Here is a 20,333-nt window from a genome sequence, read left to right as displayed (position 1 = left end):
GGGAGGAGACAACGGAAATGACGCTTAGGCGCACCAATAGGGCGGGCTAGGAGTTGGTCTTCCCGCCCCCTTGGGTAGGGGCTGACGGTTTCCGGTAGCGGCGTCTGAGAGGGCGGGGGAGAAGAGGTGGCGGTTCCGTGACCCTTAGCCCCCAGCAACCCCGCACCCCTACAGACGCCGGAAGATGATGGTCTATAACGGGTCACAGCTGGAATCGGTGGAAGAGGGAGAGGCCGTGGCGGTCCCAGGGCCACCCCCAGAACCCCGCGCTCCGGAGCCCGGAGCCCCGGTGCCGGAGCCCGGCCTGGACCTGAGCCTGAGCCCACGGTCCGAGAGTCCCGGACGCGGACGGCGCAACTGCAGCCCGGGACGGCGGAAGGGGCGGGCGGACCGGCGGGGCGGGGCCCGCAAGGGGCGGCAGGTGAGCTGGGGAAAGCTTGGCCGCCAGCTCGCTGACGACCCCCGGCTCACCCCTTCACCGCCCGGTTCTCTGCTCCCAGGTCCGCTTCCTCCTGGCGCCGCCTTCCCCGGTCCGGTCCGAGCCGCCGCCGGCCGCCGCCTCATCGAGCGAGAAGCCCGAGGCGCCTCAGGACTTGGGGGCGCCGGTGCAGCAGAGTAGCCTGGCCCTGAGCCTCGAGCTGCAGGCCGCGAGGGCCGCAGCCGGGGGCCAGTTCGATGCCGCGAAGGCCGTGGAAGAACAGCTGAGAAAGTCATTTCAGACCCGCTGCGGCCTGGAGGAGAGCGTGACCGAGGGTGAGGGGGGCAGGCGGCCGGCCGGGCGCGGGAGCGGGGGTGCGCGGCGCCGCTCACCTCCGCCCCTCATGCGGTCTCAGGGCTGAACGTGCCGCGCTCCAAGCGGCTCTTCCGAGATCTGGTGAGTCTGCAGGTGCCGGAGGAACAGGTTCTGAACGCCGCGCTGAGGGAGAAACTGGCGCTCCTGCCGCCGCAGGCCCGCGCCCCACCTCCAAAGGTGAGGCACCTGGGCTGTCTCCCCTACCACCCCCCCCCCCCCCACTCCACTCCCCGCCCCCAAAGGCCAGGGATTCAGTTCCCCTTCCCGAGTACAACCTTGTTTGTGCTCCAACAGGAGCCACCTGGCCCAGGGCCAGACATGACCATATTGTGTGATCCGGAAACATTATTTTATGAATCTCCACACCTGACCCTGGAAGGTCTGCCCCCGCTCCGGCTTCAACTCCGGCCCCGTCCTTCAGAAGATACCTTCCTTATGCATCGGACACTGAGGCGATGGGAGGCGTAGACCGGGGGTCTCCCTGGATTGCTAGTTCGTATTTTTTGGTGTTGAAACTATTTATCAGAATAAAGTGGTTTTGCTAATAAATGGGACTCTTTTTGGGAGCCTTAACATGGGGTCAAGACTCAGGTTGGAAGCGGTCAGAAAGTCGTTTTGGCCCCCTTTTAAAGAAACTTGGTAGTGATGAGAAGCAGAGCAGGCAGGTTCTTGCTAAGTCGTGTCCAACTCTGGTCCTAAAAGTGCCTTCCCCTGGTGGTTCCACTTCAACTCCATGGTTAACTCTTCCAAAGTCAGCCTGTGCCCAAAGCTTCCACAAAACAAATTTTGTCAGTGGGTTTTTTGGGGGAAGGTAGATGGCTTCTTCAAAATTCACATTATATTCCCTTTTCCTGGCTTAGGGTTTTCTCTATACTCATGTGTAAATAGCAACCCACTCCAGTCGCCTTGCCTGAAAAATCTCAAGGACAGAGGAGCCTGGTGGGCTAGTCCGTAGGGTAGCAAAGAGTGGGACACAACTGAACACATGTAGAGAGGGCTCACTGGCATTCAACAATCTTCCCAACCACTGAAAAAAACACCTGTTCTCTTCTTTAAGACTGTAGTTTGGGCAGAGAGGAAGCACAGGTTCTGCCAGGAGCCACCATCTTTGCCCCCTCAAACTACAGTGTGCCAAACACAGGTGTGGGGGCCGCTGCCCTAAACATCAAGTTTATTGTGCTGTTCTCACATTCTGAACCCAACCACCTCTCCCAGTGGGGGACAGCAGAGGGAAGGATTTTCACAGTACCTGCACGCCTCCCCACCAACATCCCCCTCTTAATCCTCAGCCCATGTATTGGTGGTCTGTTGAAACGCAGCTCAGGACAAGGGCCGAGGAGAAATGAGTCTCTCTCCTTGGGAGAACAGGAGGAAGAGGCCAGAGAACTTGATACCCGCCACCTCCCATGCCCTAGGAGAACAGAGGGCAGCAAACAGTCCATGCCATCCAGCCCAGTGGGCTGAGGGAGAGGAAGATGATGGTTCCAGCACAGCTGGGCTTGCTGCTTAGGTGCCAGAGGTGTAGGGAAGAGGCTGGGGCTGCAACACAGGAAAAGCTTTCTCTGCAGATCCAGGAGAGGAAACTGTTTTTGGAGCCAGAAAGGAAAGACCTTGAGATACTTTCCTCTCCCCCTAGGTCCTTTGGAGCAGCAGGCAGCTTCTTCACACTTTCTGTTCAGGGGGCCACTTAGTGGCTGGGGGACTGGGCCTTGTGGAACAGGTACACAGGACGCTGGAAACCTGAGGGAAGAGTGTGCACTCAGTAGGGGCTGGCAGGGCCTCCAGACCCCAACACTGGTCTGCACCCTGCACCGGCACCGGCCTCCTTTCCTCCCTGGTCAAAAGAAGCCAGCCTTACCTCTGGAGGTGTTGTTGGGTGTGGCCACGAGCTCATAGCTGGAGAAGCCCACCTCTGGGGATGTCAGGTAGGAACTGAACTGCTCTGGCTTCAGCTGAATTCGAAAGTAGTTCTTGTAGATTCTTTCCTAGGGAGAAAGGTAAGGGATCACTTCAGCTTATTGCCTTCTTGGCTGGTGAAGGCAGGCCCACCCGGCGGGGCCTTTTCACCTTCTTCAAAAAGTCTCTCTGCTTCTTTGAGGTCTTCTTTGCCTCAACTAAAGGAAGGACTACCCCAGTTTCCACAGAAACCCCCACTCACTGTGAGAGTCTTTCTCCGGCCGTAGGAAGACCAAGGCTGGGGCTCTAGAACTAGGATGCCCCCAGGACGTAGGTGCCGATAAATCCGGCGAAACATGCGCTTCAGCCCCTCGTCTCCCCAGTTGAGATGCACCCACTTGGTGAGGCTGAGGCAGAGCACCACATCATACTCGGGTTTCTGGGCCTCCACCAGTTCGTCTCGATCCAGCACATAGTTACCCTGAGGGCGAGAATCGGGGGTGAGGACAACAGAGGTGAAAAAGAACCACCGCCCCTTCTCAACCCACTGCGCAGCCTCACTTGAGTCCTTGGCCAGGCTTCTCCGACACTCCTCAAAACAACTCCCAAATGGTGCCTGCCCTCTTTGAGTCTCATTTTCTTGCTCTGTATTGGTGTTAAGCCAATCAAACATAGAGCTTGAGTAATTTTAAATTGAGCAAATTATCCACAAGGCAATCAAAGCTAAGTTCAAATTGCAGAGAAAGAATGCTGGGGTTCTCCGAGGATCCTGTCCAGTACTTATTCCCCACAGGCATTTAAGGTGAGAGATTCAGTGTTCTGCAAAGGGGCCCAACTCATGTTGAAAGGGAGACCTGTGGGTTCCTTCCCTAGGTGGGACTATCAAAGTTTCAGGCCTATTCCTTTTTTCCAGAGAAATGAAGACCTCCATCTCTCAGGAGACCTAGATGATTAGCTCACTACCACCCCTCTGCAAAGTCCATTCTTCTGGGTGTAACTGAACATACTGCCAACTATTCCTGTAGGTGGACTAACTGAAGTATTGGGGACTGATGTGCAGTCAGGGCACAGATACTTAAGACTTGGTACTCTCCTGCACAGTTCCCCATCCCACCATATAGGGTCAGTGTGGTGGTGATCTAAGACCAAGTCGCTTGGGTTCCTGGCCACTGACAATCAACTGTGTGTGTAACGCAAATGAGGTCCCTATCAAAGGGCAGGACATAATTAGCCAGCCACTAGCCTAATCCTCCTCCCCATCCCAAGACATTGAATGTCTGACACCCATCCCTTCAGGCACCTACAGAAGCCTGGAAGACAAGTTTTCATCTGGACCACATCCCCCAGTGAGTATGAGCAGCAGCCTCCAAAGGAAAGTGGATGGGTCTAGATTACAATACTGTCCAGGAGCAGAGCAAAAGGAAGCTGCCTCTATCCTGGGGCTTGTCATGAGCAAGGACTCCAGGTACAGCCCCTGCCTTTCCAGGTTATAGAAGGGCAGATACAACCAAAACGGAATCAATGGCAGATTCAGACCACTCTCTTGAGGACCTGGCTTCTCCAGGGAGGGGTGCATGCATAGGAACCCTCTGGGTCATAACCCTCCTGGCCATGTTCTCATTCTCTCTCATCTTCATGCCTGACCCCTATCCCAGGAGCCTGGGGACCCTCTTACCGTGACGAAGACAACGTTGTTGGGGAAGACCGCTGTGTCAGCTCCATCCAACGGCACTTGGGGTGCAGCAATGGGACCACGGCTAGCTGTCAGCGAGGCTGGGAAGTAGCTCCTTTTTCGGATGGCTGTGGTCCCCTCCTCACTCTCTGCTCCTGGGCTCCCCTCAGAAGTCTGGGGTGGCAGACGCAGCTCTTCAGATAGGTAGTGTCGGATGTTCTGGCGGGCTGAGTGGATGAGCTGGGCATCGATATCCAGGCCCACCATGCGGGATGGGCCCCACTTACAGGCAATGCTCAGGGTCAGGTGGCCCACATTGCAGCCCAGATCGAGGACGTCCCGACCCCGAAACCACTCAGGCTTCAATACCCGAAGGCGCCCATCCTCACAGGAAGGATTGCGGTACCCATAGTACTTGCAGTAATTCCCATACTGGAACTTGCACTGTTGCTTTTTGAAGGTTGCAGCAGGTAGTGGCTGGAGGTGGTGACGGCCCCCCCCACTCCCTCGGCCTTTTTCCTTGGAACCCTGGCCTCCACCCCGAGCCCCTGCCTCTGACTTGCTGGAAGTCCTGCGTCGTTTGCGATGTCGTGAGGAGGAAGACGGGGGTGCAGAGGTAACTGAGGCAGCTGGAGGGGCTGAAAGGGAGCCTGAGGGACCCTGGAGGGCAGATGGAAGGGGAGACACGACCTCATCCCTGCAGTTGATGGCTGTGTTGAGTTCATAGGGTTGGGGGGCGTCCCGGTTCTGGCCCCCATGCTGCTGCGTGGTGCCCTCCCCGTGGAGTGAGGAAGTGAGGGGGGTTGTGGGCAGCGCGGAGTGGCTATCATTCCCTCCCGCTGCCTGCTGCTGCTGGTGGTGGTGCTGTCCCCGGTGTCTATGCCGCTTCCGACCAGTCTTGAGTGGCGAAGCAAGGACAACTTGGGCCTCATCAGTGCACGTATTGAGACTGAGAGGGTCTGTAATATCTTTGGGGATGAGGATCTCCACTGGATCTCGCCCCTTGGCCGGAAGCGGGGATGACTTAGGGGTCTCCGCATTGAGTGCACGGCTCACTTCCTCATCCAGGAGACTATTCAGGTTCAGGGGATCAAAGATATTGCCCCCCAGGAGGAAGTTGGAGGGTAAGACAGAGTCACAGTCCGAATTAACCCGCCTGCGTCTCTTGAAGGCCGGATGTTTGAAGCCTCCACCACCTCCCCCTACATGACAGCTATTTCTCCTCTTGCCCCCACCTCCCCCTGGGGGCCGGTGGGGCTGATAGCCATTCCGGGGTCGAGGAGGAGCAGGGGGGCCCAGTTCTGTTCCGCCTCCTCCCCGTCGCTCCTCCCCCACGTCCGGGGGAGCGGCTCGCCCGTGCGGATCCGACAAGCAGGCCTCCCCGTGTGACTGCGCCTGGGGGCCGCCCCCTCGTTGCTGCTGCTGCGACTGACCGCCTCGAGGGGTGGATGCAGCCCCGGGGCTCTCCTTGCCGGCCCCAGAGGCCGGGGATCCCGCCGAGTGAGCGCGCGGGCCCGGCGCACGCTGCGTCCCGCCGCGGAGCTCCCCGGAGGCGGCCTCTCGGTGCGGTTGCACCGTGGGGCCGCCCCCTCCGCCCGACTCATCTTTGAGCGGCGGCGGTGGGGCCGGCACCAGAAACGGCTCTTTCTCCGCCGCCATCTCGATCATTTCCTCCCCTTATTCCGTTCCAGTCGAGGGCAACCAGGGGGGCACCGGGGGCTTAACCCCCCTTCCTAGACCACGCTCCCTTCCCCCCCTCCTTCCCCGAGTGCGCGCGCAGTGCTGCTCGTCTCCCCTGGTCTCGTGCCCAAGCGCCTCCCCGGAAAGCTCGCCCCACTCGCCCGCGAGACCAAAACAAGATGCCCGCGAGACCCGAACAACTCGAGGACTCAACCGCGCGTGCGCCGACCCCTTTCTCCTCCACCACTACCGCTCCGGCGCGAGCGCGCACGGCTGGGGCGCGTTCCTCTCTCCCGGGAATTACGCATGCGCACTCTGCCACCACCCTGATTGCGCGCGCATCGGAGTACGAACCAACTTAACGGCTCCGGGAGTTTAAATATAGCCCTTCTCAGCCCGCCCCCCACCCCCAGAAGCCCACCACCCCAAACTGACACCCTACTTCCCTTCGCAGCTATGTCCGTCCCTACTGATATCCTTTTGTCTCTGCCGCGCGATCCCACCCACCGTAGGCGGGGGACGGGGAGCTGGTGTGAAAAGGTCTCCTTGACACCCGACCCTTGTTCCTGAGGAATGAGTCTCAGCGGTCTCCGCCCGGCTCTAAACCCAGCAACCTCCCCACCCCGCCTCCTTCCTCCCCCCTAGCGAGCAGCGCCTGCGCACACCCTTTTGGGCTTGCGCGGGTAGATGCCGCACGTGCTGGAGATGACGCCCCGCCCTCCGTGCTAGGGGCGGGGACTGTTACGTTACTTCCTCGGGTTTGGAACACGCAACGTGCGTCAGCACGATTCGGAGGGGCGTGGCTAATGGGCGGGGCGGTCCTTATAAATTATTCATTACCCGGTTGTCCCCCCCGGGGCCCACCCATTTAGAAAGGCTTCCGAGGGAGCGTAGGGGTGCACCTAAAAAGGAGCGGAGGGGAAGGAGCGGAGCATACTGACCGTCTTCCTACGAACTGTTCTCAGTATAACACGATAGATCATTTTAACTCATCCCCCCCTGGAAAATAGTCTCTGCTGAACTGGAAAAAGAAAAAAGAAGCACTGAAACAGGCGATGTTGTCTTAACTTCCTCTTCCCCCTAAACGGCCGCGTCGTTCTCTCGCTCCTCTGCCGTCCCCCCGATCGCGATCACCTGGGGACACCACGCCCTCCTCTCCGCCTCCACACCCACCTCCCTAACACCAACGCCTCCGCCCACCACCCGACGCCTGCGCACGAGCCCCCCCAGCCCGCGGACAGCTATCCGACGCCCACTACAGCTGCCAATAGCAGTACACCCAGCACCGCCGCCCCCACCCCCTCCCCCCACTCCGCACACAGGCTTTCCCGAGCACACGCTGAGGCTCCGGGCCTCCTTATATAAAAACGAATGTGGGCGGGGAAGAGATTTCGGTCCGCTTTGGGGGCTCCCTGCCTTAGCCTATGGGGAGGAAGCTACTGGACGGCCTTTCCACTGGGTGTTTGGTGGCTTGATCTCCTTGCCAACAGCGCTTGGGGTGTGGGTCCTGTGGCTGAGAAAAGGGTGGAAGAGGCGAGAATGGGGTTAAGGATAGATCTCAAATAAAATATCAAAATAAGGGGATGAAGGATACTAAGAAGAATGCGAATGAGAGCACGAAAAGATGGAAAAGGCAGTCTGGGGCAGAGAGAGAAGTCAGTAAAAGGAAGATGTGCATCTTGAAACATCAGGCGCTACGGCTGCCACCTAAAAAAAAAGCGGGGCCAACGGGGATTATGGGATTTGTAGTTTTACAGGGTACTCGGTTGGAAGATGGCGGCAATAACTGCTGCGCAAACGCAGAAACTACCTCCAACTGCGCATGCGCGTTAGCCCTGCGAGCACGCCGCCGAAGGAGGTGGGGCTTGTGAGTGGCCTCGCGCCTATCCTTGGTGGCGGGAAAACTGGTTGGAGGTTCGCGCGGCTGGTGGAATCGCTGCAATAACTCTGTCTGCTCCTCACCCTTAGATCCTCTACGCACCAGAAGGTAGTTGGTGTTTTTCCGCTTGCACCTGAAGGTTCTAGGCTTGGCCAGTCTTGGCACCTGTCGCCTGAGGAAAAGTTTTCTCCTCAGGGTGATGGCTAGCTCTTATCCTTCTCCTCCGAATCTCTAACCGCAGACTTGCTCCTAAGAGAAAACCAAAAGTAACTCAGTATTATGGTGCGCAGTGTCGAGCTGAGCGAGAATGAGGATCCTGGTGTCTCCGTGGGTTAGGGGTGGGAATGGGGAGGGCGAGCTGAGGGGAAATTGTCTCATGGTGGGTTTGTTGACGGTGAGGAGAGGTTAGAGAGCCACTGTTCTACCCTTAGAGGAGTCATGGACTTCTGGCTCTGTGGTACCTCCGGTCTGAATTGCTGTGCTTTTAAGAGAAAATTGGTGAGGAAAGAGGAAAAATGTGGGTGTCTCCAAGTTCTTCCCTCTGGTTTTAAAAGTGAGAAAAGTGAGATTAGGCCTTTTATTGTTCCAAACCTTGGCAGTCTGTGAGGGGAAATGGTGCAGTGGTCTGGGAGTTCATGGGCATGGCCCCTTGGAAAGAACACAAAATGGCTAGTTTGAGGTTGGCATTATTCCGGGCACCTGTGGAAGCTTTTCAGCGGTTAGATAGAAAGGGTCTGAACCAGGATCAGGGTACTAAAGAGTCTGTCTTGGTGATAATTGGCCATGTCTCTCTGCTTCCTTGCACTCCCTGAACTTTAAGCTTTAGTCACCATTAATTTGAAGATTCCGTAAAAGGTTTTACTTGAAGTAGTTATGACAGTAAATGTCTTGTTTCATTGATAAGTCGTGTCAGACTCTTTTGCAACCCCATGAACTGTAGGCTGCCAGGCTCCTCTGCCCATGGGATTTCCCCGGCAAGGATATTGGAGTGGGTTGCCATTGCCATTTCCAGGGGATCTTCCCGACCCAGGGATCAACTCACCTCACCTGCATTGGCAGGTGGGTTCTTTACCACTGAGCCACCGGGGAAGCCCCAAATGTCTTGTTAGGCAGCCTAGTATGGGTAATAAGGGTAGCTGGGATCAGTTATTTCCTTCTGTCTTGTTAAAAGTTTAGAATCATGCTTGCTGAGCGCACATGAGAGAAGGAAGGAAGAAAGAACAAATTTACTGATGGAGGCATGAAAATGAGCAGGAATGTACATACCATTAGACATTAAGACAAGAAGAAACCAAACTCTAGCTTAAAGGAGAGTTAAAATATAGTCTTTATCTTATTATCTAGTTTTTTGAGAGTTATATTTTATTTGGTGGACATACTGAGGAACTCAAGCCTGGGAGATAGCATCTCAAGTAACTCTGAGAAAAGTGCTTCCTCTGAAAATATAATCTTTATTTATTTTACAATATATATATTTACTTGTTTTGATCATTGTCTAACTACTCCCATTAGAATGTCAGCTCAGTAAGAATAGAAACTTGATCTTTCTTTTTCTCTGCTCAAAATATAGTTTTTTAAATACAATTTTTTGAGGCTCACAGAGTCTGTGTTAGAGGGCAATTCTAAAGTTTTTATTTTTGTTCTCTTAGACCAAGGATTCCAGGGACAATATAAAGAGGGAGTAATTGGATACTTGGGAGAAATTTGTGAACACATTCCGAGTGAGAGGAGGAGGATTAAGGCTTTTTGAAAAATATTGACAAGACTGAATTAAGTTATTTAGCTAAGTCAGTTCTAAAATATTTTGGTCTCAGAATCCCTTTATTTTTAAATTAAATTTACTTATTTATTTTTGTCTGTTCTGGATCTTCATTGCTGCACAGGCTTTTCCCTAGTAGTGGTGAGCAGGGTCTACTCTCTAGTTTCGGGGTGTGGGCTTCTCACCGCAATGGCTTCTCTTGTGGAGCACCGGCTCTAGAGCAGAGGCTCAATAGTTGTGGCACAAATGCTTAGTTGCTCTTCAGCATTTGGGAACTTCCAGGATCAAGGATTGAACCCAAGTCTCCTGCATTGGCAGGCAGATTCTTTACCACTGAGCCACCAGGAAAGCCCTGGAATCTTTTGTAAAATTTATTTTTAAGTTATTTTTTAAAAGGTTTTTTTGGTTGTTGTTTGCCTGCACGGGGTCTTTGTTTCTGCATGTGGGCTTTCTCTAGTTGGGGCAGCAGGAGCTACTCTCCAGTTGCGGTGCATGTGCTTCTCTTTGCTTCTTGTGTTGCAGAACGTGGGCTCTAGGGCACATGGGCTTCAGTAGTTGTGGCTTTTGGACTCTAGAGCATGTGCTCAGTAGCTGTGGATATACAACTAAGCTGTGGGCTTAGTTGTCCCACGGCATGTGGGATCTTCCCTGACCGGGGATCAATCCTGTGTTCACTACATTGGCAGGCAGATTCTTAACCACTGGACCTCTAGGGAAGTCCTCTGAGAATCCTTTTATACTCTTAAAAATTTTGAAGAACTCCAAAGATTGGTTTATATCTCTTTACCTGTGCATTGATACTTAAGTATTAGAAATTAAACTGAGAAAAATTAATCTATTTATTAATTTTAAAATGATGATAATAAACCATTTACATAATGTTAATGTAGATAACACTTAAATGAAAATATAGTTTCCTAAGTGAAAGAAAATTTAATATGAAGAATGGTGTTATTTTACATTTCTGCAAATCTCTCTCATGTCTGGCTTAATAGAAAACAGCTGGATTTTCATCTGTTTCTGAATTCAATGTGTTGTGATATCTTGTTTTGTTTGAAGAATATGAGAAAACTTAACACAGATAAGCAGTTAGAGATCTGCTGAGCTAGGTGATTTCATCTTCTAATCAGTATGATGATTTTTGGTGTTCCAAATGAAAGAAAACTATCTTTTGGAACACCTCATTCACCTTCCCTTGGGTCCCTTTATTACTTCTGAGTTATTTCCCTCTTCTTATTTGCCTTTCTTTCTTATGTCAGTTGAGGAGTTAGGATCTGGTTATGGAAGTTCTTTTACTTTGACATTTAAAGCTTTATTGGATTTTTTCCCCAATATTTTTCATCTAAGATAAAAGAGAAACTAAAATCTCAAATGTTATTCCTGGGTTTAGAGCCCCCAGTCATTTCGTAGCTGACCAGGTAAAAGTTGGTGGTATCTTGTATATTTATTAACTATCTTTAAAATTGTCTTTCTCTCTCTGAAGTGCATTTCAGTATTCGTTATTGTGGAAACAAATACTTAATCTGAAACAGAGGAGCAGAGATTTATCAGACAGTGACTTCCAAACTTTGCCTTCTCTATTTATCAGGATAGAGATTTTCTTTAAAAGTAATGTTCTTCATCACAACCTCACTCTGCATGCATGCTCAGTCGTGTCTGACTCTTTGGGACCCTATGGACTGTAGCCTGGCAGGCTTCTCAGTCTATGGAATTATCTGGGCAAGAACACTAGAGTGGGTTGCCATTTTCTTCTCCAGGGCATCTTCCTGATCCAGGGATCGAACCCACATCTCCTTTATCTCCTGCATTGCAGGCAGATTCTTTACTGTTTGAGCCATAAGGGAAGCTTATACATTTACTATATCTTATTAACTTAACAATGATCCACAATTTTATTTAGTTGGTTGGGGCTTCAGTAACACACTTTGGCCTAGAGAGGTCAGTATAGGCTTAGATAATGATTTAAACTTAACTTGGAAAAATTTTGCCTCTCTAGGTTGATCAAAATACTCTTTTTTAAATTTTATTTTAAAAATAGAATTTAAAAATCACTTTGAAATGGGAGTCTATGTATAAAATACTAGAGTTACACAAGAGGCTACAGTAGAGAGCTCATTTCCACTCTCAGCTACCTGTTTCCACTCAACTGAGACATTTTTGTCAATTTCTTGTGTATTCCTCCAGAGATGGTTAAAGGATACTCAAACATATTGTATAGATGAAAATTTAAAAAAATCAAATTTTGTCATCTCAAGTACACTAATTTCATTTTGCTTTCCTCGTTCAGTATAGTTTTGTAATTCTGATTATCTTCATAGGGACTTCTCATGGTCATTTTTGGAATTTTAGAGTCTGGGAGAAGATATGTTTGTCATTTATTATTATTATTCCCTTTGTGGCCTAATTTTATACAGTTTGTAGCTTCTATTTACGGTTATCGTAAAGAAGGAGACCAGTTTGCTGTAGTGATTCTCCCCCAATTTCCTACTTGCTTTTTCTTTGATTGTCAAATAAGTTTGGGAGTTGGTGAAACGTTAAGATGGAAACCATGATAAAATGTGCTCCTTAAATTGGGCTTTGCTGGTGGCTCAAATGGTAAAGAATCTGCCTGCAATGCGGAGACCCGGGTTCGATCCCTGTATTGGGAAGATTCCCCTGGAGAAGGGCATAGCAACCCACCCCAGGGTTCTTGCCTGGAGAATTTCATGGACAGAGGAGACTGATGGGCTATGGTCCATGGGGTCACAAAGAGTCAGACACAACTGAGCAACTAACACACACTAGACAAGTATAAACGAAGAGGAATTACTGCAAACCAGCACATAGCAATTATTTGCATTTATGGAATTAAGAAAAGGAACAGAAACATACCAAAAAAATTTAAAAAGACTTTATATTCAGCCATGCTGTGGCCACACTAGGTCAAGTCCCCAGTAACTTTTGAATTCATCTTGGAATCTGGAGAGTGGAATTCTACACCCTGAACAACTGAGTGTTTAAGTTGGCCATTTGAGGGTCATAAAATTTTCAGCCCCTTTAGAGAGAAAAATATACGAACCCAAAGATCCATTTTATGCAACTTTTGGATCTCTCTCTTTTTTATTATTACTTATTCATTTTCTTTGTTTCTTTGTCTTTGTTGTTGCTCGGACTTTTCTTTGGTTGCAATGAGCGGGAGCTACTCTCCAGTTGTGGTGCACAGGCTTCTCACTGTAGTGGCTTCTCTTGTTGCAGCACAGGCTCAAGGTGCGGGGGCTTCAGTCGTTGCAGCACGTGGGCTCAGCAGTGGCAGCTCCCGTGCTCTGGAGCACAGGCGCAGTAGTCCTGGCACTTGGGCTTAATCGCTGCATGGCATGTGGGATCTTCCCAGATAAGGGGTTAAACTGATTTCTCCTGCATTGGCAGGCAGATTCTTTACCACTGGCCACCTTGGAAACCTCTTGGATCTCTTTATAGTGGGAGATAGCAGAGTTAAAGGATTGAGTTTCAGGTCGAAGGCCGTCAAAGTACTCAAAACCAACAGCCAGAAATCATATCACTGAGAAGAATAGACATGTTATTAGAATTTAGAAGTCAAAGACCTGGATTCATCTTACTCTACCATGTGTTAACACTGAGGTTTTGGTAGACCACAGCTGTGTAGAAATAATATCAGTAGTGGAAAGTGAAGACTGGAAAATGTATAAGTTCTTGGAACATCATAAGATGAGTCTTGGCACCGTGCCGGGTCACAAATGACATACAGCTAGAGATAGTAACCTCTTCAGCCTTTGGTGTGGCTGGAGGCCTCCTTCTCCCATCCCTCAGTTGTCTATGGCTGTGAGCAGCCTGGTCCTTTTACCCTAAAGTACCTAGAAATATTTTCTGTCTGTTTCAGTGTTTACTTTTAGTGTATGCTTTACATGTGTGCTGTGATGTTAAAACGGGTGTGAAGCACTGAACTACTGAACTAGACTACTGGGATGTAGTGTAGCACAGTTCATGACGCAAACCAGACAGATTCTAATCCTGATTTTACCATTTATCAGCTACTTAATATCTCTGACTCCCTTTCAGTGTCAATTTCCCCAAGTGTAAAATGGCATCAATCTCATAGATTTATTGGGAGAATTAAATGAGATGACATATTCAAAGATTATAGTCAGTGCCCAATAAGTGTATTTATTATTAGTCACAGTTTTGGTAGCAGTAATGAAACATACTGATGTTGTATAGAACATATCTGAGTAGATAGCTACAGATAAACTATGGATATGGAATGAATATGCTAGATTCTTATTACTAGCTTCTCTGGAGACCTCTGTGTTCAGTCACTAAGTTGTGTTTGACTTTTTGTGACCCCATGGACTGCAGCATGCCAGGCCTCCCTGTCCTTCACTATCTCCCGGAGTTTGGTCGAATTCATGTCCGTTGAGTTGGTGATGCTATCCAAATATCTCATCCTCTGCCACCTCTTCTCCTTTTGCCTTCAACTTTCCCAGCATCAGTCTTTTCCAGTGAGTTGGCTCTTCACATCAAGTGGCCAAAGTATTGGAGCTTCAGCATCAGTCCTTCCAATGAATATTCAGGGTGGATTTCCTTTGGGATTGACTGGTTTGATCTCCTTGCTGTCCAAGGGACTCTCAAGAGTCTTCTCCAACACCACGGTTCAAAAACATCTGCTGGTTACTAAATATTTCTGAGCCATGAATAAAAATTATTAATATAAGAATCTAGCACATTGGGAAATTTATTGGACTAGAAGATCTATGTAAAAGGAAGATAATACATTATAGTGATGTTAAAAGGGGGTTCTCTATAAATAGGGATGTCTGAAATAGATAAGTGAATCTACAGTGTATTTGTTTTGAGTATTTAGAAGAACCTTGTGAAAGGTTATTGCTCTGAAGAAAAATCTCACTGTTTAACTCCAGGAAGGTCTATACCCTAATGCCGCTACTCTACTACTACTTTTACTTTTGGCTGTTAAAAACACATCTTGTTTCAATAAGGGTCACCAAATGGGGTTGCTTATGCTAAGCCCCCTATCACTAAACCAAGACAATTTAATTACAGTTTTGGTTCTCTCAGAAATGGAATCTTAAACTAGTCAGGAATTGCCTGATCAGCACTAGTTGGGTAAATCTGCCTGATAGACCCTTAAAGGAAAGTAACCTTGTATAACCAGTTTGCCTTTTTCTTTTTCTTTCTTTCTTTTTTTGCCTAGTATTACACCTGTGTTCCTTATGTCTTCTCCCTGTAAAAGTGTTTAATTTTGTATAGTTCCTTGGAGCTCCTATCCATCTGATAGATTCGATGCTGCCCAATTCATGAGTTGTTGAATAAAGCCAAAAAGATCCTTAAAATTTACTCAGTTGAATTTTGTGTGTGTGTGTTTTTTAACAAATCACTACCACTATCATTTCCACCTACTTATAAGTGCCTACCTCATGTTGGACATAGTTCTAAACACTTAAAACACTAAAGATTGTTGCTAATCTTTAAAACAACCTTCATTATCCTCCAGCATTTAATTGGCACTGCCCAAGAGTAGGATTGTAGTCAATAAGGCAGAAAATGTAGGTTAGGCATCCCAGGCAAAGGATGGGATTGCTTATGCTAAGCCTCCTATCACTAAACCAAGACAATTTAATTACAGTTTTGGCTCTCTCAGAAATGGAATCTTAAACCAGTCAGGAATTGCGTGATCAATACTAGTTGGGTAAATCTGCCTGCTGCTTCTGCTGCTAAGTCACTTCAGTCGTGTCCAACTCTGTGCGACCCCATAGACGGCAGCCCACCAGGCTCCCCACGTCCCTGGGATTCTCCAGGCAAGAACACTGGAGTGGGTTGCCATTTCCTTCTCCAGTGCAGGAAAGTGAAAAGTGAAAGTGAAGTCGCTCAGCCCTGTCTGACTCTAAATCTGCCTGATAGACCCTTAAAGAGTTTATCACCCTGAACCCAAGAAGGCAAGAGGAGAAAGTTTAAAATCATGTTCAATCAGTACTGTATACATATATATATATATATATATATATATATAACTGAATCACTTTGCTGTGTAGCAGAAATTAACATTATAAATCAACTATGCTTCAATAAAATAAATTTTGTTCATCAGAGCATAACTGTTCATTTCTTTTTCAGCAGAGGCATAAAGAAAGTGTAGCTTCTGAGCTGAATGATGCCAACCTTGGAGAGTAAAGAAAGTGAGTCAAGAGTTATTTTCCTCTTCTTTCTCAGTCTTAGGTCATCTGGACACCTTTCCTACCAAAGGGAAGCTCAGTTCATATGTATTTCATGTTCACTTTGTTAAAGTTACTGCTTTTCTAGGCACTTTGAGTAAATATATTTGACTTAGAACAGTCTTACTCAAGAAATGTATGAACTTGTAGGGAGAGAAGAGCCATTTAAATACTTATAAATAACTTTGAATATGGTAAATGCCACAGGATAGATACAAAATATTATGGAAGCTCCAAATAAAGGTACATTTCTTATGCCTGGGAGGATCAGTACAGTTTTCATTGCATCCTTTGTAGATTTTTACTAGTTTTTAAAAATTTTCCTCTAATTTCCCATAACACTTTGTGCAAAATTTTTAAAAAGCAAATTTTAAAAATTTCATATTTGAATATTTCTGTTTTCCTCATACTTGTATTTATCACTTTTGAATTACTCAATGGCTCCTAAACCTGGAAGTGCATCTGAGTTAGCTGGATAGCCTTATAAAATTACAGATTCTTGGGTCTCACTTCAGACTACTTCGTCACAATCTTAGGGCAGGGGTGAGAAGGTGGGGGCCTGGGGAAGTTTGGTAAGGAGAGGCCTAGGAATCTGAATTTGTTAAAAGGTCTCTCCAGATAATTCTGATACTGTCAGTCAGTGGGCAGTGTTTGGCAATTTCTGTGTTAGATTCCATGTTTCACAAATTACATTTGATGACAAAATTTCTTTCAGAATGTGGGAAGGGACCAAAAAATACCTTTGCCCCGCCTGCACAAAAATTGCATAGCCTGATGTCCTATAACCTTAACTCATCAAAGGAGGAGATCCTGGAGATCAGTTCCCCACAGGCAGAGGTCAGGCCAAGCCTGCTAAAGGCTGGGTTAGAGAAGAAGAAGAAGAAGAAAACAACCACAGAGAATGGTCCAGGCAATGGCCAGGAGATACAAGGAAAGGCTCAAGACAGCAAGAACGCAAAGAAAGAAAAGGTAAAAATCAAAAGGATGGCTGTAGTGGGATAGCTTCTTGTCATCCAGCCTGGGCAAACAGGATCTTTCCATTTCAGAAGACATTTAAATATTTATAACATAAATTTGAATATAGGAAATATCACAGGGGAGATTCATCCTGTAGTTTCAGTTTTTTTTTTCTTGTGTGGGGGTGTCTATTCTCAAAGAGGTAAAAAATGTTTTAATGAAAGCATTTAGCAGGGAATACTGGGCAGGTAGGGGCTGAGATGGGATGTAGGTGAGAGTAGAAGTAGAGACTTTATCAGTGTTTTCCTTTTCTTTGACTTCTTACTCCCAGGCGATCTGTGATAGAATTTATGGCATCTTTAGGTTGACTTCATGCTCTTAGTTTTGTGAACTTGCTGCCTCATCCAAAGGAGGTTTCCTCCTTCCTACAGAGGAGGAATGGGGAAAGATGAGCAGTTTTTCTCCCCTACCTGTCTCTCTGCAGGAAAAATCAACTCTTACCAATGCAGAATTTGAGGAGATTGTCCAGATTGTGCTACAGAAGTCCTTCCAGGAGTGCTTGGGTATGGCTTTTAGTGAAAGATAGAGTTTCAGTTAGGCAAAGAAATTATCTGAAGGGTGGAGTAAGTTAATATCATCTCTCCTTCTCTCCATCTTTCTACATAAGGAAATATTAGATGAGACTTCGAAATAGTTTTAAATACTCATCTTGTATCAACAGGACTATAGCTAAACCATCTTAGAAGGTATAGATTTTTAGAAAATTAGATTACCTTGACTTCAGAATATAAATATAGCTTCATCTAGATTTTTAAATGTAATTTAAATTTATTTTTATATGTTTACAATTTTCATAGAAAAGATAAATTATTTTTCCCAGATTTGAAGACCTTAGTTTCCATTTCTTATATATTTCTATTTGCAATACTGTTTTAACATTTGCTCAGGAATTTGATTTTTAGAATAAGAAACTCTGTAGTATAGGCCCTGAAGCCTTACTCCATAAGGTCTTGAGGCTAAGGACAGTGGTTTGATACTTTAAGCTTTTCTTAGGTATACTTCCACTTCTAGAGAAAGCTTGAGGGACAAATGATATAAAAGATATACCTAAAATTTCTGTTATGTACACAAAATTAACATTACCTGACTATCCTAGAATAGGCGAATCCATCTGGAAAAGCTTTCAGAAAGATACAGATTTGTGGTTTTTCCTGAGAATTAAAAAACTTGAAAGTTCTATGGTATGGCAAAAGTCTAAAGGTAAGTTCATTCAGGCAACTGATGGGAGATATGTTAATGAAAGGTTACAGTTTGCAAATAATGGAGTAGTTATTTTCTTTGGTTGCTTCTCTACTTATAGTATTTTCTTTTGGGAGGATGGAATCTAGCCTTGATTTTTCAGAGACTTCCTGTACCCAGCCTACAAGATGTACCCAATTAGACAAGGAACCAGGAATTGCTTCTTCTAATACTTCTGATAATAATGCTGATAGGTAAGTTTATCCCAGTGTAGTGAGTTGATCACAGGGTAGACTTAATACTGATAAATGATTATCCATCTATCTGTCTTTCTATCTAGATGTTTTTCATATCTTGGTAGATTTCTCTCATCTCAGGAAAGATACTTGAACTGGGAAAATAGGCCAGTAAATGGATAAAATGACCCCAGGAGGCCATGGAGAACTTGCAAGTCTTCTGTCCTCCTAACTTTTACCCTTGGGTTTTTTCAAAAGAGGGGTACTACAAATTGCCCTTTTCTGTCTTTTAATTAAAAATCTTATTTGCAGAGACAGAGTAGTGGTACCTCCTATTCTAGAGATTTCAGCCTCTCAGGAAGATGGAATAATCCCTGAGATAAAGATATCTAAGCCAGGCCAGCCAGATTCTGCATCCTCTGAGAAGAAATTCAATAAACTCTCCTTAAGCAAAAGAAAGAAGGAAGCTCGTAAGTATAATCCGATATACTTTGACATCTGGCTCAAGTACTTATTCCATGAAATTAGGGAATGGGACAGTGGGCATACTGAGAATTTTCAGCCCAAGACTTAAAACTAATGAACTGTGATTCTTCTTCCTTCTTTTACTATCTACAAATATTCTCTTCATCCCTTAACCCTATGATGTTTTTCTTTTATCTTCTCAGAAGATGAGAAAATGGAGAAAGACCAAAGTGGACATGAGCACAGACAGGATGACCAACATAAGAAAACTATTCAGGATCATTCCCAGAACAGGGACCAACAAAAAGGAGAAGGAAGTGGTTTTGGTAAGTTCAACCATGGTTTGACAAACCTACTTGGAACTTGAAAATTGGAGGTGGAGGAGAAGGGTAACGACCAGTTAGGATGTTAGAGCAAATTCTCCAAAGACTATAGTTTATCTCACACAGCTACTTGTTAAGAGGATATAGTGCTGAGGAAGAGAGAGAGCTATTTCATTCATTCAGTTATTCAGTCATATAATCCATAGTTGTTGGAGGAAGTTTATTTTTTCGCAGTGCTTGTGGGTTGAATTGTGATTATAGTGAAATGTGTAGGCTTCTTACTATCAGTGAACCACTCTTCCTGTTTTTTTTACAGTTGCCAAGGAGAGATGGGTACTCCTGGAGTAGGTAGTAGAAAGGGAGTATCCAGTAAATAAAATTTGCTTAAAGTTCTGTGAAGGGAAGGAAGACAATGTCCTGAGAGGAAATGGTGGAGATCTAATTAAGATAGGATCAGTCAGAGAATGCATTTGGAAGGAAATAACATTTACGCTGAAAACTGTAGCAAGAGTAGGAGAAGTTAGCCAACTAAAGTGTGTGGGAGAAAGTTTTAGATAAGGTGAAGTTTGGCTTACTCTGGATACCAAAAGAAACCTGGTATAACTGGGATTCAGAGAGCAAGGGAAGCAAGGCTGCAGAGTGGCTGTAGATAAATGGAACTGTTACAGCCACACATTCCGGAAAACAGACTCAGAAGGACAGGGCAGATAATGGAGTGAAATTTATTACACGGGCGGGTGCAAGACAGAGTCTCCTCTTAGCCAAGGACCCCGACCAGCTTTTGTGAAAACCTTATATACCCTAAGTATACCTGCCCAAACCCACCTCCCTAAATTCCCTGGAACTGGTCTGAACAAAGGAAAAGAGAATACAAAGTTAACCCTGATTCATATGCCTTAGGCCTAGGTAGTTAACACTGGACAATTATCAATAGGCCTGTGGTCATACCCCAGTACACATAGTAGAATGTATGATTCTATTCAGTTCCACAGTTAATTAGGGTATTCTTTCAGGCGAGGGAGAGTCTAGGTATGAGCCCTGGGGCTCTTCCTTCCAGGGGCCTGGTTTTCCAATTGGTATGTTGTTTCCATAGATACTGGGCATAGAGCTCAAAAGTCCACAGTCCGGCCCAAGATGGAGTCCCGTTTCGAGATGGAGCCTGTTCTGTCTGTTTCCTCCTTCATAAAGAGGTAGCAGTGGCTAGCTCAAA

General features: G+C 46.9%; 3 protein-coding genes across 8 annotated transcripts in view; 2 read left to right on the top strand and 1 right to left on the bottom strand.

Moving 5' to 3' along the window:
* The first annotated feature begins 86 nt into the window (after positions 1–86).
* PPP1R35 (protein phosphatase 1 regulatory subunit 35) lies at positions 87–1,342 on the top strand. Its single transcript, XM_086374181.1, has 4 exons — positions 87–421; positions 501–753; positions 834–970; positions 1,088–1,342. The coding sequence occupies exons 1-4, from the start codon at positions 185–187 to the stop codon at positions 1,259–1,261; spliced, it is 801 nt and encodes a 266-aa protein (XP_086230307.1). The 5' UTR covers positions 87–184; the 3' UTR covers positions 1,262–1,342.
* A 593-nt stretch (positions 1,343–1,935) lies between these two features.
* On the bottom strand, positions 1,936–7,255 carry MEPCE (methylphosphate capping enzyme). Its single transcript, XM_086374170.1, has 4 exons — positions 4,365–7,255; positions 2,952–3,170; positions 2,652–2,778; positions 1,936–2,533 (listed from the first exon to the last, which is right to left on the bottom strand). Exons 1-4 carry the CDS (start codon positions 6,027–6,029, stop codon positions 2,481–2,483), a joined length of 2,064 nt encoding a protein of 687 aa, XP_086230296.1. The 5' UTR covers positions 6,030–7,255; the 3' UTR covers positions 1,936–2,480.
* Positions 7,256–7,330: 75 nt separating this feature from the next.
* The window catches only part of ZCWPW1 (zinc finger CW-type and PWWP domain containing 1), a 24,472-nt gene continuing 11,469 nt past the window's right edge, over positions 7,331–20,333 (top strand). Inside the window, exons 1-7 of one of the 6 annotated variants that reach the window (XM_086374176.1) lie at positions 7,331–7,899; positions 15,806–15,867; positions 16,619–16,872; positions 17,345–17,423; positions 18,263–18,353; positions 18,648–18,805; positions 19,004–19,126. In XM_086374176.1, coding sequence (XP_086230302.1) covers positions 15,840–15,867; positions 16,619–16,872; positions 17,345–17,423; positions 18,263–18,353; positions 18,648–18,805; positions 19,004–19,126 — 733 coding nt within the window. In that variant the 5' untranslated portion in view covers positions 7,331–7,899; positions 15,806–15,839. Of the gene's footprint in view, positions 8,029–15,805; positions 15,868–16,618; positions 16,873–17,344; positions 17,424–18,220; positions 18,354–18,647; positions 18,806–19,003; positions 19,127–20,333 lie in introns of all 6 variants that reach the window. The other 5 variants (XM_086374173.1, XM_086374175.1, XM_086374172.1 and 2 more) reach the window with 5 other exon arrangements.

This window comes from Bos grunniens, chromosome 25, assembly GCF_055505025.1.
Source record: "Bos grunniens cultivar Pamir isolate PY7600 chromosome 25, Bosgru_T2T1.0, whole genome shotgun sequence".
NCBI lineage: Eukaryota > Metazoa > Chordata > Mammalia > Artiodactyla > Bovidae > Bos > Bos grunniens.
The sequence above is the reverse complement of the archived record's forward strand: the minus strand, read 5'-3'. Positions and strand labels throughout refer to the sequence as shown.

What these genes read in the sequence shown, in the direction of transcription:
- MEPCE (XM_086374170.1), bottom strand. Translation starts at nt 6,029, where the DNA reads ATGATCGAGATGGCGGCGGAGAAAGAGCCGTTTCTGGTGCCGGCCCCA. An exon ending in GCCGGAGAAAGACTCTCACA is followed by an intron (nt 2,779 to 2,951) that starts GTGAGTGGGGGT and finishes CTTTCTCCCTAG; the next exon opens with GAAAGAATCTACAAGAACTA. An exon ending in ACCCAACAACACCTCCAGAG is followed by an intron (nt 2,534 to 2,651) that starts GTAAGGCTGGCT and finishes CTCTTCCCTCAG; the next exon opens with GTTTCCAGCGTCCTGTGTAC.
- PPP1R35 (XM_086374181.1), top strand. Translation starts at nt 185, where the DNA reads ATGATGGTCTATAACGGGTCACAGCTGGAATCGGTGGAAGAGGGAGAG. An exon ending in GGGCCCGCAAGGGGCGGCAG is followed by an intron (nt 422 to 500) that starts GTGAGCTGGGGA and finishes CTCTGCTCCCAG; the next exon opens with GTCCGCTTCCTCCTGGCGCC. An exon ending in GGAGGAGAGCGTGACCGAGG is followed by an intron (nt 754 to 833) that starts GTGAGGGGGGCA and finishes ATGCGGTCTCAG; the next exon opens with GGCTGAACGTGCCGCGCTCC.